Here is a 17,724-nt window from a genome sequence, read left to right as displayed (position 1 = left end):
TCTTATGAGCAGGTTTTAAAATTGTAACTTAAGTAATATACTGAGTTTGCAGTATATATGGGACTTCTACAGAGCAAATTTATTTCACTAAACAATGGCAAATTGATCAACAAAACAGAGATGAAAAGGCCATGAAATCAGCTATTCTCTACACATTGCAAGGAAGCAAAGCATACTTTGCCTCATGACTAAAGCTGAATACTGTAAATGCAGGAAAGCCAAACTTGGTATAAGACTGTGAACGTGCACATTCATTTTAGTTGGAACTGCAAGAATGTAGCAGATAGACAAATGTAAATATTACACAATAATAAAGGGAGGAACAATGGAAATTCTTTACAAGTAATTTACAAATAGATGGATTGCAGTAAGTGCTAGCAGGAGGTGGTTTAGTGATGTTAAGGAAAAAGCAGCTCTGAAGATGTGAGGGCAGCCACAGAATCTGAATGCACAAGAAAAAGATAAACATGGCCATTGTATCTGTGGGTTTCAAGACTGAATGTTTCAAAGTGATTAGTATAATGTAGTTAAGATTAGGGACTAGCAGTACACCAGGTACTTCTGTAAGCAATCTAGACAGTTAATTCAACCTACTCTACATGTATTAAGATTACAATAATAGTGATAGGACAGTTGAAAATGTTTATACTGCAAAGAGAAAGAGAGCTAAGACTTGACAACCACATAGCGAGGGCCATTTTTTAGCCAGGACCATTTTTTAGTTGTTCCATCGAGTGTCCAACTTGAGGCCAGCTAAAGTGATCACAATGCTCTTGTCAAGTCTTGTTCCTAACCCACAAATGAAAGAGGTGCTGGTTGCTTCCATGCATATGATACTTCTATTTCGCTTGGTCTATTCAGTACAGTACCCAACAGAATCTAGCTCATCTTGAACCCTTTACCATTATCACTGTGGAAGCAATATTAATAAATTACATTGATCCTCGCTGATCTCATTCACAATGCAGGTTTCTTGGGAAGATTTCTTTTTCCGTTTGTAAAGCAATTTTCCACCACATCTAGCAGTTACCATCTACAGACGAACAATTATGATATGGCATAATAGCGCACATCAACATAAAATCTCCCAGAAATCAAAAGGTTTGAAGACATGGCTAACCATCACATGATAAAGGGCTGATTATCCACCCTACCACTAAGTGGTCTGATTTGGAGTTACAAACAAGTATTGATTTAATCTTGGCATGCCTGTGTATATTGCAATTAAACTGCTCTTTAGATTCATGGACGTCATTGTCTCAGTAAACAGAGTGACCATTAGTGCTGAACTCCTGTACCACATTTGCTATTAAGTGCACATTCTCTCATCATGACAGCTTGCATCAAAAGGAAACCATTCCCAATGGAAACAGAATTCAGATAGCAGAGATCTACTCAATCATTTTTAGGGGCTGGATCTCGACCCAAGGGAAGTAAATTAGAGGACAAGCTAATGTGGTGATGTTCAGTCCTTTGGCCTTTTTTCCCAAACAATATAGATTTTTAGTGAACAATTACTGTCTATCATCAAAATTACACTAATTTGTCCATCATGGGTCCTTCCGACAACTTCCACTGGGAGAGTTATCCTTTGAACATTTGATTGGATGCAGTCTATGATGTATTATTCATTGAAGGGAATAAAAGCAAAATTAAATCATGAGAATTTCTCTAAAAAAAAGGGTCACATTAAAACCAAAATGTTGCTCAGTTGGCGTGTTTGAGCAGTTCACATGCTCCTTTAGTTTCATTTTGATTGCAGCAGCAGAAGGCTCCTGCAACATTGTCATTCACCTGCCCTCTGCATCTCAGCGTATTTTAAACAGAAAGACCTGGAACTTTCAAACCACAACTCAGGAATACCTGAAGCAATCGAATCATCAATTACTTAGTAACATTCAAGCCAAGATGTTCATGAGATCAATATTCCTTACCTGTCGTCCTTAGACATTCCATTCTGGTTGTTAAAATTGAATGGATCAGTTGACCCAGGACTTCCAAAGAGGTCATCAAATTTATTGTCAAATAAATTCTGCAAGGAAAAGGGTTACATGTGGTAAAAAGAACCAATAACCAATATGAATTGTAAGGTTTCAGTCTTGGTGCAGTGCACATGTACAAAGATTCCTCACCACTACTTAACACGACAAGCACAGAGCACAAAGCCAAGGAAGGGAGAGAAGTATTGAGTCAGGAGAGACAGAATCCGTGAGGAGTTGCTCCTTCAATCGCAGGCTGCTCCTCAGCTGTGCATGCATCAGCTGTGGGAGAAAATCAGCCAGTGATCGGAGGATCAGCTTGAAAGGTCAAAGGCTAAGATGAACAAGTCATTGATACAGATGGACAGATACATCTCTGTGCCTCAGGGACTAGCCAGGCGAGACCTTTGTTGGGGGCTGACAATTGCAAAGGGCAGGGGGCAAGGAAGCAAGTTGCAAGTGCCAATAGAGTGGCTACAAGGTGGGATGAGGGAGGCACAAAAAGGATGCTACAAAAGAGACAGAACAGCTTTAAACCTGTCAACAGTGGAACATACAACTACCCGAGATGCAGCGAGGTAATGATTTCCTTGAAACTGACTGAAAGATTTCGCTAAGGTTGCACAAAATGAGAAGCCACTATCTGAAGATGTATGGTGGATGTTTTGTATTCAAAATTGTCAATTGCTACATTTAAATTAGCAATGGAGACCTGTGAAGCAATCGTAAGGATAGTGATTGCTTGGTTAAATTTTTCAGAGCTGACAGAATAAATAAATACAAACTCTTCCAATGGCTGAAAGACTGATCTTCAGATGACCCAGATTTTCCAGCTTTGTCTATATGCTACAAAATGCATTAGCTGTGACCACATACCTGTTAAAGGTGTTTTGGATGATGAGTGTTTTTTTGTGCAGAAGCATGTGGAAACAAAGTTTTTGATGCTAATTTACACTGTTGTCGTGTGCCAATTTAAGTACAGTAATACAATAAAATTAACACTCTCCTTGTGCCATGAGTTTAATGCAGGGTCAATAACGGAAGATATGAATGAATTCTTTGAATTCTGCTGCTGTCTCAGTAAAAACACTTGTTTATCAATTTAAATACAGTCACATGGTAGTGATACCTGTTGTATCACCTAATAGTTGAGTTAATAAGAATATAAGAGGAACCTCTAAAAATCAAAAAGTAATCTGCACTAATTATAAAACAGCCCTTGGGGGAAAAAAAAATTATTTGGCCCTTTTCAAAGTGGAGCTGCTTGGTCGATATTAAATGACAAAATTGGAGTATAAGACAAAGGAGCAAAAGGAAGCTATTTAGCCTATCCTTGCCCTAAAATTTCCTTGTTCATTAAAAAAACTTGTCTATCACAGCCCTGAATATTCTTAATGTCACAGCCCTCTGTGTTAAAAGTTCCACAGACTGAATACTCTCAAAGAAAACAAATCCTCCTCATCTCGATCCCAAATGGGCAATCCTTTATTCTGGGATTATGGCCTCTGGTTCTAGGGGAAACAACCTCTTAACACCTACACTGCCAAGTCCCCTAAGAATCAAGAACAGAAGTTACTGGAAAAGCTCAGCAGGCCCGGCAGCATCTGTGAAGAAAAATCAGAGTTAATGTTTCAGGTCCGGTGACCCTTCCTTAGAACTGGGTCATGCCTTTAAATAAGTTCTCCTCCAAATGGTGTGCAAACATTTCTACAAACCCGTAGTTATAAAGTGCATCATACTGAAATTGAGCTTTTGACCGTCTTTACAAATAGAGCCAGGAAGTGCAAAAGCAAAGAAAATTTGTTGAACCTATATAAAACCGTTTGATCCTATTGTAATAATGATTTCCAATGTTGAGCACTAGAAGGATATGAAAACTTTGTAGAGGGTTCAGCTCCATGGATGAGTGATCATAGAAAAGCTGGGGTTACTATCCTGAAAGCCAACAACCCTAAGGAGATTTAATGAAGGTGTATAAAATTATGTGGTCGGACAGAATAAATACAAACTGCTTCCAATGGCTGAAAGACTGATCTTCAGTTGACCCAGATTTATCGTTATTTAAATTGACTGGCAAAATAAGTGAAATAACAGAAGGAAAAATGTATATGCAAACTTTGGTTAGGATTTGGAAGTAATTCCTCCTGAATATTAAGATGTAAAGAGATTAAAATTGAATTAAAAGGAAATTGGATAAATACTTGGAGGTGTAAAGGGAAAGAACATGTTGGTGGGGGGTGGGGGGATAGACAGGCAGTGGTCCAATTGGCTGCATTTCTCTTCAAAAGAACTGGTGCAGATTCAATGGACAAACTGGGCTCCTTCCGTTCTGCATTATTTTATTCTATTAAACCCAAAAGAAATCACTCAACAGACGTTAAGGAGAGTAAAGGACATTTTTTTGGCTGGGGGTGGAAGGGAGAAATGGGTGAGGAGGAGGAGATATGGAGCACTGAAACTGGAGAAGCATCATGGTCGATTATTTCTCCTTTGGTCCCATGTCTAAGAGTTAGTTCGAGTTTTAAGGATACAGACTTGAATACTATGCTGATAATCCCAAAACAGACAAAAAAGGAAAGTCGCAGCAATGGAAGTCAAGGATTTTTCCATCATTTGACCAACAGAGTTCTGTATCTGAATATAACATTTTTCTTCTTGATGCCAAAATAATTCTTGCCCTTCTTTACAATAGGACCACTGACTCATCCTGGGGTACAGTTGAGGGTCCCGTCACTCAAAAGAATCGTGCTGAACTGTGAATGTCAGTAAATGCACTAAACCTTGAGGGCACCATCATGGAGGCAACTACATATTCACATTAGTACTTTCTAAATGAGATCATTTTTGGAACAGAAATGCTGGCTGTATTTGTATCCCATTAACATCTTAAAAGTAAAATAATCATCGCTCCTCAAGACCATAGTACTGCTCTTCCATTGGAGAGAAATGACTGGTGGTGGTTTAGCCCAAGAGTTACCGCACCTCAGGAGAGGGAAGAAGTTGAGAAGGAGAGACCTTCATAGTAACTTCAGCCAGTGCAGGAATTGAACCCTCACTATTGGCATCATTATGCATCTCAAAGCTTACTGACCCCCATAATAAAACATCCCAAAATACTTCACAATGATGTCAAACATGACACCAAATCATGCAATGAGATATAAACAGAAGCAACCAGAATGGAGTTATGAAAGGTCAAGGGGTGGTGAGGTTAGAGGCGTGTGTCATGTCAAAGTTTAGGGCCTAGACAGATGAAGTTATGATGGGAACAATAAGCTTGCAGTAGAACTGAATTCTAACATCCACTTGCACAATGGATCGGATCTCAGCTAAGAAACCCGAATACACACAAAAATCCACAATGAAGACAGGGACACTGAATGGCTGAAAGGTGCAGGCCAACAATGACAACAGACACCCAAAAGAATGATAGCAAGGACATGCACTAGGATTTTCCAATTATTATTTTCATGCTGATATTACAGAATCCGTGGAGTCCAATATCAAATGAATAACTGATTTGGAGTGCAATAAAAGACACAGAACTTTTATTCAGCCAGTGTATATGCCCTCAATTCTTTTGGTTTCTACAGAAATGAAAATGTGGTAGCTAATTGTGTGAAATAGAGGTGCAATATTCTGCAGTTACAACAAAGCCACACGTTTAGCAAAGCCCTGCAAAGGCAGCTTCACCTACTAGATGAAAGATGAAAGTTAAAAATCACACAACACCAGGTTATAGTCCAACAGGTTTAACTGAAAGCACACTAGCTTCGAAAGCTTGTGTGCTTCCAATTAAACCTGTTGGACTATAACCTGGTGTTGTGTGATTTTTAACTTTGTACACCCCAGTCCAACACCGGCATCTCCAAATCATAGATGAAAGATTGCAGACTGGTCCAGATAAACAAGCTTCTCTAATAAAAGCAGATAATAATCCTTCAAACCTCTTCAGCGAAGCAGTGCATGAAGCCATTCAGAGAAAAGGCAATCATCACCATAGTAACAATTCCACCTCTCCATCTCAGTGCCTGTCTTACACCTTATCCCTCTGTTACACAATAATAACAAGCAAAATGGGGATAAAAAGTTTGTCATTTCACTATTCCCTTTTGAACATCTATCATGAACTACTTTAAAGAAAAGGAAAGAAAATATTTCCACATTACAATCTATTCAGCTATCATCAAACTCATTGTCTCATTTCAACACTAATTTTTTGTTTGGTTTCACTTCTCCCCATATCATCAAACTTCCCTTCCCATTATAGTCAGACCCAAACCATCAATGGCTCATCAAACAACAGTGGCTGAAATGATCAAGCTCAAATCCAGATGTACTTCACAGGATTTGGACAGCTCTGAAACAATAAATGATCAATCCGAATTCTGATTTATCTTGTCCAAAATATGACAGGAATATCCTTTTCACTGTGATTAGTCAACTCTCTTCACTCTTCATTCAATGAAAAAGAACACACAATTTCTATGCACAGAGACCAGAGGCAAAAACTCCAAGCTAGCTATCGCAAAGCTAACTGACCTCTCTGTCAATTATACAACTTTAAGGTTTACTTTAACATTTTAGTTTCTGACAAAGAAAATCAATCCCATTAAGGTTTAGAAGTGAAGGTGGGTCACAGAATTAAAATCACCACATTGAAGGTTCCAAATCGGACCCATCTTAGAACCGTGAGGATTTCACACATGTTTTATTGCTGAACAACATCTCAATTGTCAGCCTAGTTTACAACTGACTGACCCCTGGGACTTTGTAATTTGCCTGATAGCTACAGCAACGTGTAAAACCACTTCCATTTCAGGTACCCCCAGGAACGAGTAAAAGACCTTGAAATACTCAAGATTGTCCCCGTGGTAAACATTGCAAATCAATATTAAAAGCCCTTCAGGATAATTAAGAAAAGATGCCTTGCAAATTTACCTTTTATAAGTTTAACATTAATAAACTCAAAGTAAACACGAGCAGCATGATGAACTTGCCCCTAAAATTCTCTAGGAAAATCTACTCAGAGAATAGTGGCACCTTTAAATAGAATGGAAGGGAGGGGTGAGGAGTTGCCCCCACAAAAACAGGCTAGATCGCTCCCATGATTGCTGCTGATTGCTTCATTAGTAACCAGACACAGAAGATAAACAGCCTATGATTGGAGGAGCAACAATCAGATAGGCAAGTCAGTCAGGCAGTAAGGAAGTCCCCAGGAACACTGATCCTGGAGATGAGGTCGGCTTGAGAGGTGGGGACCTGGGTCTGCGGAGGGGGTCAAGCTGTGTTAGAGCTGATGGGGTGCAACAAGGCTAGGGTGGAGAACCACAGGTCCACCAATGATCTGGAAGCAAGGATTTTGCCAGGGTAGTCTATTGCTAAGGCAGAAAGGGCATACTGCTGGATCCAGGTGTTCTATCTGCTAGGTCAAGGGTGGGAATGTCAACTGGAGGAGGAGGTGGTTGCAGGAGTGTTTACGGAGGGAAAAAAGAAATAGAAAGGAGGCTGCAAGAGGGGCATGGGGAAATGTTTGCAAAGTTTGTAAGCAAGGAGAAAGAGATTACTAGAATAGGCAACAATGGTTTCTTGAAAGGGAAACCATGTTTAATCTCCTTTTTTGGAGTAACAGGAACAATGGATAAAGGGAAGTCTGTACAGTATGTGGATTTCCAAAAGGCATTTGATAAGGGTCTACATAAAAGGTTACTGCGGAAAATGAAAACTTATGATGTAGTGTGTAACGTATTAGCACAGATTGAAGTTTGGCTAGCTGGCAGCAAGCAGAGAGAACACAACAATTGGTTTTTGCTTGATTTCCAGGATGTGACAAGTGGACACCCACTTGCATCTTGCATCACTTAGTTGAAAGGAAAGGTTCCACTACATTAGTCACATTTGATGCTGACAATAAGATAGGTCAGAGTGTATGCTGTGAAGACATAAGGAGGTTGCAGATACATTTAGCTGCATTAGTGGTGTCCTTATTAGTTTGTGGAAGGTGCATTTAGGGTGATGGCTTTTTGCACCTAGAATCATGTACCAGTTGGTTTGTCTGTTCTCTTGTATCAATTTAAAAATGGTGTGATGTCTCAGGAATTAATCCTTTCTTTGTACATTGTGGCTTGAGGATTAATGGAGAATTGATCATCATTAAGAATATTGATGAATTTTTCTAATTATGCTGGTCTGTTAATCAAAACATTCCATCTGTCAACACAAACAAGGAAGGTACTGATATTATGTAACAGTATCACCTAATACATTAGTTGGCAAGAATGAAAATGTAGCTCCTGATGTCAAAATATAGCCGTCAGGAAAATCTCAAGACGAGCCCTCGAATAAGAAAAATATTTTGACCCTTGGACAGTGATGTATAATACATTAAAGTTCTAATTTTAATATTATACAGAGATGACAAAAATGACAATTAAGATGGGGCAAAGATTATAACATGAAATACGCAAATTCAACAGTGACATTGAAAGCAAATTATCTCAAGATACTGAGTCAACAATTTCAAAGCAGATTCTAGTCTCCATTTTATCAAATGGCAGAAATTTATGTTGACTTTTTTTTATTAAACCTCCTCTGCACACATCTTTGTTTTTTTTTTGACTTTCACAACTCCATCTTCTGTTTTCTTGCACCCTCAACTCTTGGTCATTTAAATCACTTCTCCTTTCCATCCGATCACAACCCTTCTTTTCTCGTTCTTTCCTCCCGCCCCACTTTCTGTTTCTGAACTTGCTTAAAACATGTTCTGAAGAAAGATCATTGACCTAACCCTACTCCTTCCTCCACAAATACTGTATGATCTGCAGAGGATTTCCAGAATTTTCTAATTCCATTATAATAAGTATCAGGATATCATTACTGATCACACTAAGTGGTAATTTACCTGAACAGCCCTCAAGTAACTCAAGCATTGGACCATTCCACCAGGTAATGCAAACATTTTATAGATTAAAGGATTCTAACATCTGTGGTCGAGAAACTATTGGAAAAATTCTAAGGGATAGAATTAATCTCCACTTGGAGAAGCAAGGATTGTCAGCACTGCCTTCTAAGGAGGAGATCGTGTCTAATCAATTTGAATTTGAGGAGGTAATTAGGTGTTTAGACGAGGGTAGTGCAGTTGACTTAGTCTACATGAATTCCAGTAAGGCCTTTGACAATGTCAAACTGGTTAGGAAGCTAAGAGTCGATGAGATCTAGGGCAAATTAGCAAATTGTATCCAAAATTGGCAACGTGGCAGCAAGCAGAAGGTGACGTTTGAAGGATGTTTTTGTGACTGGAAGCCTGTACCCAGTGGCATACGATGCTGGGTCTCTAGCTGTTTTTGTGTACATTAATGATCTAAACATGAATGTAGGAGGTTTGATTGGTATGTTTACAGAAAATTTGAAAATTGGTGGTATGGTAATTGGCGAGGAGGCAAACATGAGACTATAGGATGACACAGATGGGCTGAACAGTAGCAAATGGAATTTAATCCTGAAAGACGAGAGGTGATGTGTTTTGCAAGAACTAACAAGGCAAGGGAGTCCACATTAAATATAGGAATTGGCCATGTTAAATTGTCCATAGTGTTCAGGGATGTGTAGGTTACATGCATTAGTCAGGGGAAATGTAGAGTAATAGGGTAGGGAAAAATGGATCTGGGAACAGGTTACTCTTTGGTGGGTCAGTGTGGACTTATTGGGCCAAATGGCCTGTTTCAACACCTCTTGTGCTTGACCTCTCTGCAAACAGCTGTAGGGACCCCAAGTAGACAGGATTTGTGCATATCCATCAACCCTTGAAGGTAGAAGGACAGATAGATTAGATGGTTAAGAAGGCATATAGGATACTTGCCTTTATTAGTAAAGTCACTGAATACAACAACAGGGAAGTTATGATGGAGCTATATATGACTTTATTTAGGCCATGGCTGGAGTACAATTCTGGTTACCATTGTTTCATTCATAGGTGTTAGGAAAACAGCATGAGATTTAGGGAGAAGACAGGGCTGCTCAATTCTCTGTCAAACTTTCACGAAGATGTTCAGTGGCGATTGCACTGATTTCAGGAAATGGTGGGGAAATGACGAGGAAAATCAAAGGATGATCTTTGGCATCTCCTATCACTACTTATTCAATGCTGCAGTGTGAAAACAAACACTGCACCCTCTGCCTTAAACCATACAGATAAGAGTGAATCCAAGAAGAGGTATAGCCATTTGAATTCTCCTTGGCAGGGGGAGAAGAAAAGACAGGACAGTGCAAAGTCAATTCTTTCCCCCCTCAAATTCATGATCTATTTGAAAGCAACCATTGTGTTAGCAACATTTTTCTACTTTAAAAGCTCTGGCTGACTGCCTTCCTGAAGATGTAATTACACTGCAACAAACAGTTTTATTCCATAATTCCTTTGTAATTTTCTCACTTTTCCTGAAACATTGATCTAACCAGAAACGAAAGCAGTTGGCCAATGTCACAGGCTCCAAGGCTACCTTTGTTGCATGTTAAAACTGATGCTGAGATACACAATGTCTGATTAGGTCCAACAGAGCCCACAGTTACACAAGACTTCATGAAACTCCACTTCTCTTACCTGCTGGGATGATGAGTTCATCTCGACCAGGTCATCCGTTTCCACAACGGGCTCACTGTCAGGAGAGGTGGATTCGGCAGGAATGACCACAACAGGACTGACATGCTCAGACAGTGCTGACGCTCGCAGAAAATTTGGAGCATTCTGCAACAAACCAATTGATCATTAGTACCAAATTAAAGTACACTGAAAGAACAGTCGGTCAATAAACATTTGAAATGGACAGATTAATGTTATGGTGTAAATTGTTCAGCCTGCATCCAAACTCACTTCATTCCTTTTTTGGGTAATTTATCAAGAATACATTAAAAAGAGATTCAAAATTGGTGCATTTTATCACTTTCAAGTTTTTTTAAACATTTCTTCATGGAATGTTCTTGGATTTCAACTCTGACAATGAAAGAACAGCAACAAATTTAAGTCAGAATGGTGTGTGATTTAGAAGTAAGCTGCATGCATCTACTGTCCTTGTTCCTCTTAGTGGTAGAGGTGATAGGTTTCCAACATCCAGTTCAGTGAAAATGTCTTCTTTTAGTACTATTCTTATTATTTGATCTTACCCAAAAGCATCTCCAAGCATGAGATCTCTGCCAACCACTTCTAATTTACTCTGAAGTTGCCATGGGATCCATCTTGTACAACTTCTTTGTCTACATGTTGCCCACTGACAAGACCCGTTTGCAGATGTAAGGTCAGCTTCCACTGAAGACAATCAATTCCACTCTTCCATTACTTGCTTCAACCCTTGCAATGCATCTGCATGGCGACCAATTGTTCATCAGACATCCAGACTTGGATGAGATGAGTTAACATGTGGAGACTAAACCTATCTTCTTAGCCCATCATAAATTTCCAACCAGGTATCCACAATTCTATTCCTTGTCCAGCCACCATCTCACAGAGCCAAACTCTTTAAAACCAGCCTTCTCTTTGACCCCAAGCTCAGATTCGGTGCTATATCTCCTCAATCACAAAACAACTGCTTGCTTAATATCCATAGTATTATATATTCTCTTCTCCCACCCCCCCTTCCCTTCCACATCTGTACTCATCACTTTTCGTCTATTCCAATGCTATCCTGGCCGAGCTCATTTCCCAATACCAGGTCCAGTATGGCTCTCTCCCTCCCTCTCCACATACTGTTTCAAAAAGTCCTCCTGGACACACCTAATAAATTGCTCCCCAACCAAACCTTCAGCACTAAGGGAGTCCCAGTTAATATGGGGAAAGTTAAAATCACTCACCACAACAATTGTGCTGTTTTCAAATCTTTCCAGAGTCTGACTACATATATCTGCCTCTATCTCCTGCTGGCAGCTGGGAGGTCTGTAGTACAATCCCAACATTGTAAGTGCACCCATCCTATTCCTGAGCTCTACCCATGATACCTCGCTACAAGATCCCTCTAGGGTGTCCTCCCTCCACACAGCTGTGATTTGCTCCTGAAACAGTAATACAACATCCCTCACCTCTTTTGCTTCCTCCTTTGTCTCGTGTAAAACATCAATATCCTGGAACGTCAAGCTGCCAATCCTGCCCCTCTTTCAACCATTTCTCTCTGATGATGACAAATCATAACTGCTTGCACTAATCCAGGCTCGAAGTTCATCCGTTTTACCTGTTATACTTTAGGCAATACTGTCCAAGCCTCCAGTTCAGCTGAGCTCAGCGACCTCTCTCTCTGACTGCTCTTCCTCTCAGCTATATCTGCCATAGTCTCAAGCTCTTCTGCAGTCTCTGTACTCACTGACCTACTTCTTAGGTTACGACATTCCAGCCGAATGGTGGAACAGTCTCAATGGGCTTGAATGGTCTAATTCTGCTCCAAAATCTTATGGTCTAACAGCTTTTCCCTTACCATATCCTCTTTTCCTCTGATTCTGGCTTCTAGGGAATTTTCTCTTTCCCTTGTCCTACTATTGGTGGCAGTGCCTTCAGCAAACTAGCCCCATGCTTTAGAGTTCCTTCTCTGAAGTTCTCCCTACCTTCATCTCTCTTCCCTCCTTTAGAAGCAATTGCTTTGAACTAGCTTTTGGTCACCTGGTCTAATATTTCCGTCTTTAATATGACATGCATTTCATTTTTCCTGATCATACTTCTGATGTATGTGGAATTGGGTTTCTACTTTGGAAGGTTATCCCATCAATAAACTGCTTTTAAAAAGGATAAAAGCCATAATGGAAACACTGCCACCTCTTCTGCACTGTTACTCAGTCAACATCTACCCTTAATCTTTAAGTGCACCATCGAAGCAGTAAAAATGTGAGCAATAGATGCAGCCTGCCACTGTCACTCACATGATATGAGCGGTCAGATTTAGTTCTTCAAGAGGATTTCTGTCAGGCTGGTCGATCTAACTCCTCATTATGAAACCAGTCACATCCCAACGATGAGCAGATATATGGATAATCTTATCTCCAAAAGCTCACTGTTGTTGTAATTGTGCTGCTACAAATAGTTTGTTTATATATCAACATGACCCAGTGAGCTTGACATATTCCAACCTTGATTACAGAGTACCTTGAGAATATAGCCAACTTCCCCCAGTTGCTCTAACTCTTGACTCCTTTTTTGGTGAGAATAAGTGCTTTGTTGTCCAATGGAAAATTTCTGCACTACATCGGAACCCTGGGGAGTCTACCACACACTATGTAAACAAACATCCCTTGATAGCTGTGGGAACACAGGAGTTGTCAACCTCCAAATTCAGACATCACGAGACTTCAGGCAGTACTAGTTATGCATTAATCAGATTTATTCACATTTTATATTAACATTAAAAGTACCACCTCCGGTCCAATCATATAATCGTAATGCAACAACATGATGAGATAATGTTTTTCATCATAAAGCTAAGAGTCTGTACAGTGCCTGAGCATTAGAAGCTTATAACACTGATGCTTTCAAACTATCCTTATAGCAGCCACTTCCCAATAACACAGCTGTGGAACCCAGCATCAGCTGAAGTGGCTGATGGGAATATGATGTGAGATATTGTGTTCTAGGTTATTATTAACTCACTCACCAGCTCGTTATATTCATTAAAACCGGGTTCCTGTTCATTCATTCCAACACCTTTGCTGACTCACTCACAAGCAAATACCTCATTCCCATTTCATTCATTCATAATTCCATGCTATAACACTGTTTCATTCATTCACAAAACCACAGTTCTCTCATTTATTTTACCACCAAATTTAAAACAACCCTTTCAAACTCATTATTGCATTTTCACACCTTATCAGCCCTTGCTCCAAGCAGTGTTCCTCTGAATAAGAGTAGCATCCAGAACAATACCTTCCCTATCAAGTCTCCACAAAATATTACAATATTAATCAACCCTTATCAATGATCTCCTGGATGTGAATAGATTCCCCAATTAATATGTACCTGTTAAATACCTTTTTACTGGGACATTATCACTTTAAGAAACTAATTGACAAAACAGTGTTTCCATGAAATTGCACGAATGAATGAAACTCACACCAGCAAATAGTAAACAAATCTCTCAACCCAGCTACAGTAATCCATTTAATGTCCTTTAGATTAGATTAGATTAGATTCCTTACAGTGTGGAAACAGGCCCTTTGGCCCAGCTAGTCCACACCGGCCCTCTGAAGAGTAACCCACCCAGACCCATTTCCCTCTGATTAATGCACCTAACACTATGGGCAATTTAGCATGACCAATTCACCTGACCTGCACATCTTTGGACTGTGGGAGGAAACTGGAGCACTCAGAGGAAATCCACGCAGACACGGGGAGAATGTGCAAACTCCACACAGTCAGTCGCCGAAGGCTGGAATCGAACCTGGGACCCTGGTGCTGTGAGGCAGCAGTGCTAACCACTGAGCCACCATACCGCCCCGACTCTTTTATTAAGTACAGGTACAATTTCTAACTTATTTAGAGTATATAGGCCTAGCATTTTTTATTAACATTTATTAATTTAAAAGAGAAAAGGACTAACACCTCTTAATTATGCAAGCAGACTAGACCACTATATTCCCACCAGAATTAGCAGCCAGCATTTAAGCATGTTTTAACCCATCTCCTGTTTCCCAGGATAGAAGCCCTTCAAACCTTTGTGTACAATGGATAAAAAAATATAACACCATAGTAATGGAATTTTAATATATGTAAGAACTGTACATAAAGGGGCTCGCGAGTTTTGAGAAGATTTGTAGCTCAGGTTGAGGCTCTGGATGTAAGTTTGCTTGCTGAGCTGGATGGTTCATTTTCAGACGTTTCACCATCATACGAGGTAACATCTTCGGTTAGCCTCTAGCGAATCACCGGTGTTAGTGACCCCCTTTCTATTTATGTGTTTAGGTTTCCTTGTGTTGGTGATGTCATTTCCTATGATGATATCATTTCTTGTTCTTTTTCTCAGCGGGTAGTAAATGGGGTCCAAGTCAACGTGTTAGTTGAGAGTTCCAGTTGAATACCATGATTCTAGGAATTCTCGTGCATGTCTCTGTTTAGCTTGTCCTAGGATGGTTGAGTTATCCCAGTCGAAGTGGTATCCTTCCTCATCTATATGTAAGGACACTAGTGAGAGTGGGTCATGTATTTTTGTGGCTAGTTGATGTTCATGTATTCTGGTGAGTAGTTTTCTGCCCATTTTTCCAATAATGCTTGTTACAGTTTTTGCAAAGTATTTTGTAAATGACGTTTGTTTGTTGTCTGTGTAGGGTCTTTCAAGTTCATTAGCTGCTGTTTTAGTGTGTTGGTGGGTTTGTGGGCTACAAAAAGATCTGAGTAGTCTGGCATTCCAACTGGAACTTTATCAACAACCACATTGCCTGGGACCCCATTTTCCACCCTCAAAGAACACGAATTGACATCACCAACCTAATGAAACCTAAACACATAATTAGAAAGTGGGTCACTAACACCAGTGCTTCACCAGAGGCTCACTGATGACGTTACCTGGTATGGTGATGAAACGTCTGAAAACGAATCTTCCAGCTCAGCAAGCAAAATTACATCCATAAAAGGGGCTCGAGTAAGAACTGTACTTCAGGATTCCATTGCCACCTCGAACTTGTACTATTTTGGTTGTAACTTGTACTGTGGTGGTTGTAACTTGAACTGTTGTGGTCGCTGAATAAAGGAGGCTATTTTCATCACTCACCGATTTTGGTCATTATTTGAACACGATCCCACAGTGATGAAAAAATGGGAGGAATGAAAATCAGATGGAAAGAGACAGCTCAGCCTAGGTTGAGAGCTGATGGTAAAGTCTAGCTTTATGCTAAATGAAATCAGAGAGCCAGGCTTCAACTGAAAGTTACAAGAAGTGAGCACTGTTAAGTTGGGAGTAACTGACAAGAGTATTCAAGTTTAACTTTTTTTGGGAGGGAAGACAGGTAGGAGTGTGCATGGTAGGGGATACCACTGAACATCCAACAGAAGCATTCAGGTGGGAAAGGTGTGACAAAGTTCCTGTTTTTCCATAAGATATGAGATCATGCGAGTTAGAATTCTGTTCAGGGCAAGGAGAAAATGAAACAAGAAACATCTCTAATTTTGTATGAAAAATTGAGATAAAGTGGATTCGTAAAAGCAACCCAAATGCCCGTGAGAGACACAGCAGCAATTACGATAGCTCAAATTGCTAAATCTCAGGTTAAATCTATCAGCTCTCATTAACAGATTTCTTAAACCTGTTTTGGGTCCCGTATCCAAGGAAGGATGTGTTAGCCTTCAAAGGGGTCCACAGGAGGTTGACAAGAATGATTCCAGGAATGAAGGGCTTGTCAAATTAAAACTGGTTGGAGGACTCTGGGTCTGTACTTAATGGAGTTTAGAAGGATGAATGGGAACCTCTTTGAAACTTACAGAATTCTGAGGCCTCAATAGAGTGTATGCAAACATGTTATTTCCACTAGTTGCAGAAAATATGGCCTGAGGCACAACTTCACAGAAAAGAGATGACACTTTAGAACTGAGATGAGGAGGAATTTCTTCAGCCGGTGGTCCAGATATCTGTGGGACTCATTGCCACAAAAGACTGCGGAGGCCAAGTGATTGAGCATCGTTAAGACAGAAATAGATAGGTTCATGATTAATAAGGGATTCAATTATGGGGAGAAGGCAGCAGAATGGAGTTGAGAAATGTATCAGCCACGACTGATTTGGGGGGGGGTGGGGGTGGGGGCGGAGAGAGAGAGAGACATAAAAAACTGCAACTGCTGGAATCCAAAGTAGACAGGCAGGAGGCTGGAAGAACACAGCAAGCCAGGCAGCAACAGGAGATGGATTACACCTGAAACATCGACTTCTCTATATCCTGATGCTGCCTGGCCTGCTGTGTTCTTCCAGCTTCCTGCCTGTCTATTATTGAATGGCGGAGCTGACTCAATGGGCCAAGATGCCTAATTCTGCTGCTGCATCTTATGATCTTTCATTTTTTTCCCCTTTACCCTCACCTCCAGCAACTAAGGATTTGACTTTATCATTATGCTCAACTGCCTCCATCACTGCATCTGTCACTTCTCTTAATTAGCTGCCACAGTCCTGAACTCTCACCTTTCTCCAGTTTCTATTCTATCTCACTTATGCCCTTTGCACACATCTTGAAAATGAAATCCAGTTGCTGCTCTCTCAAATCTATTAACCACAAAACTACGGATCATTCGCCTTTCTTCCAGGTTTCAGTTAGTTAATATTGTTAGCCATTCTGTCTCTACACGTACCATCCCCAACTACTTCAAACTGCCATTATCTTCATCCCAAAAAAAATACAATCACTTGTATTTATAATAGTGACTCTGTGCAATAAAACATTCCAAATTGCTTCGCAGGGGTGTTTTAAAACAAAATATGACAGTGAGTCACATAAGGAGACAATGCAAATGACCACAAACATGGCCAAAGGAAACAGTTTTATGGAGTGTTTCACGGGAGGGGAATGAGATGGAGGGCCAAAAAGGTTTAGGGAGATAATTTCAGAGCTTAGAGCCAAAGCAGCTGAAGACATGGCCACCAGCGATTAAAACTGGTGATGCTGAAAGATCAGAATGACAGGATTGTGGGGCTGAACATGATTTTATGTATAGGGATGGGTAAGCGTAGAGAGGGATACAAAAACAAAGATGAAAATTTAACACTTTAATTTTTCTGAACCTTGCAAACAATCACATC

General features: G+C 40.1%; 1 protein-coding gene across 2 annotated transcripts in view; it reads right to left on the bottom strand.

Annotated features, from left to right (window-relative positions):
* hip1 (huntingtin interacting protein 1) overlaps positions 1–17,724 on the bottom strand; it is a 348,681-nt gene that overhangs the window by 69,293 nt on the left and 261,664 nt on the right. For both annotated transcript variants that reach the window (XM_072589441.1, XM_072589442.1), the window contains exons 11-12: positions 10,576–10,719; positions 1,935–2,032 (exon numbers count right to left, since the gene is read on the bottom strand). In XM_072589441.1, coding sequence (XP_072445542.1) covers positions 1,935–2,032; positions 10,576–10,719 — 242 coding nt within the window. The remainder of the gene's footprint in view (positions 1–1,934; positions 2,033–10,575; positions 10,720–17,724) is intronic.

The sequence above is a fragment of the Chiloscyllium punctatum genome, chromosome 19 (genome assembly GCF_047496795.1).
Source record: "Chiloscyllium punctatum isolate Juve2018m chromosome 19, sChiPun1.3, whole genome shotgun sequence".
Lineage (NCBI taxonomy): Eukaryota > Metazoa > Chordata > Chondrichthyes > Orectolobiformes > Hemiscylliidae > Chiloscyllium > Chiloscyllium punctatum.
The sequence above is the reverse complement of the archived record's forward strand: the minus strand, read 5'-3'. Positions and strand labels throughout refer to the sequence as shown.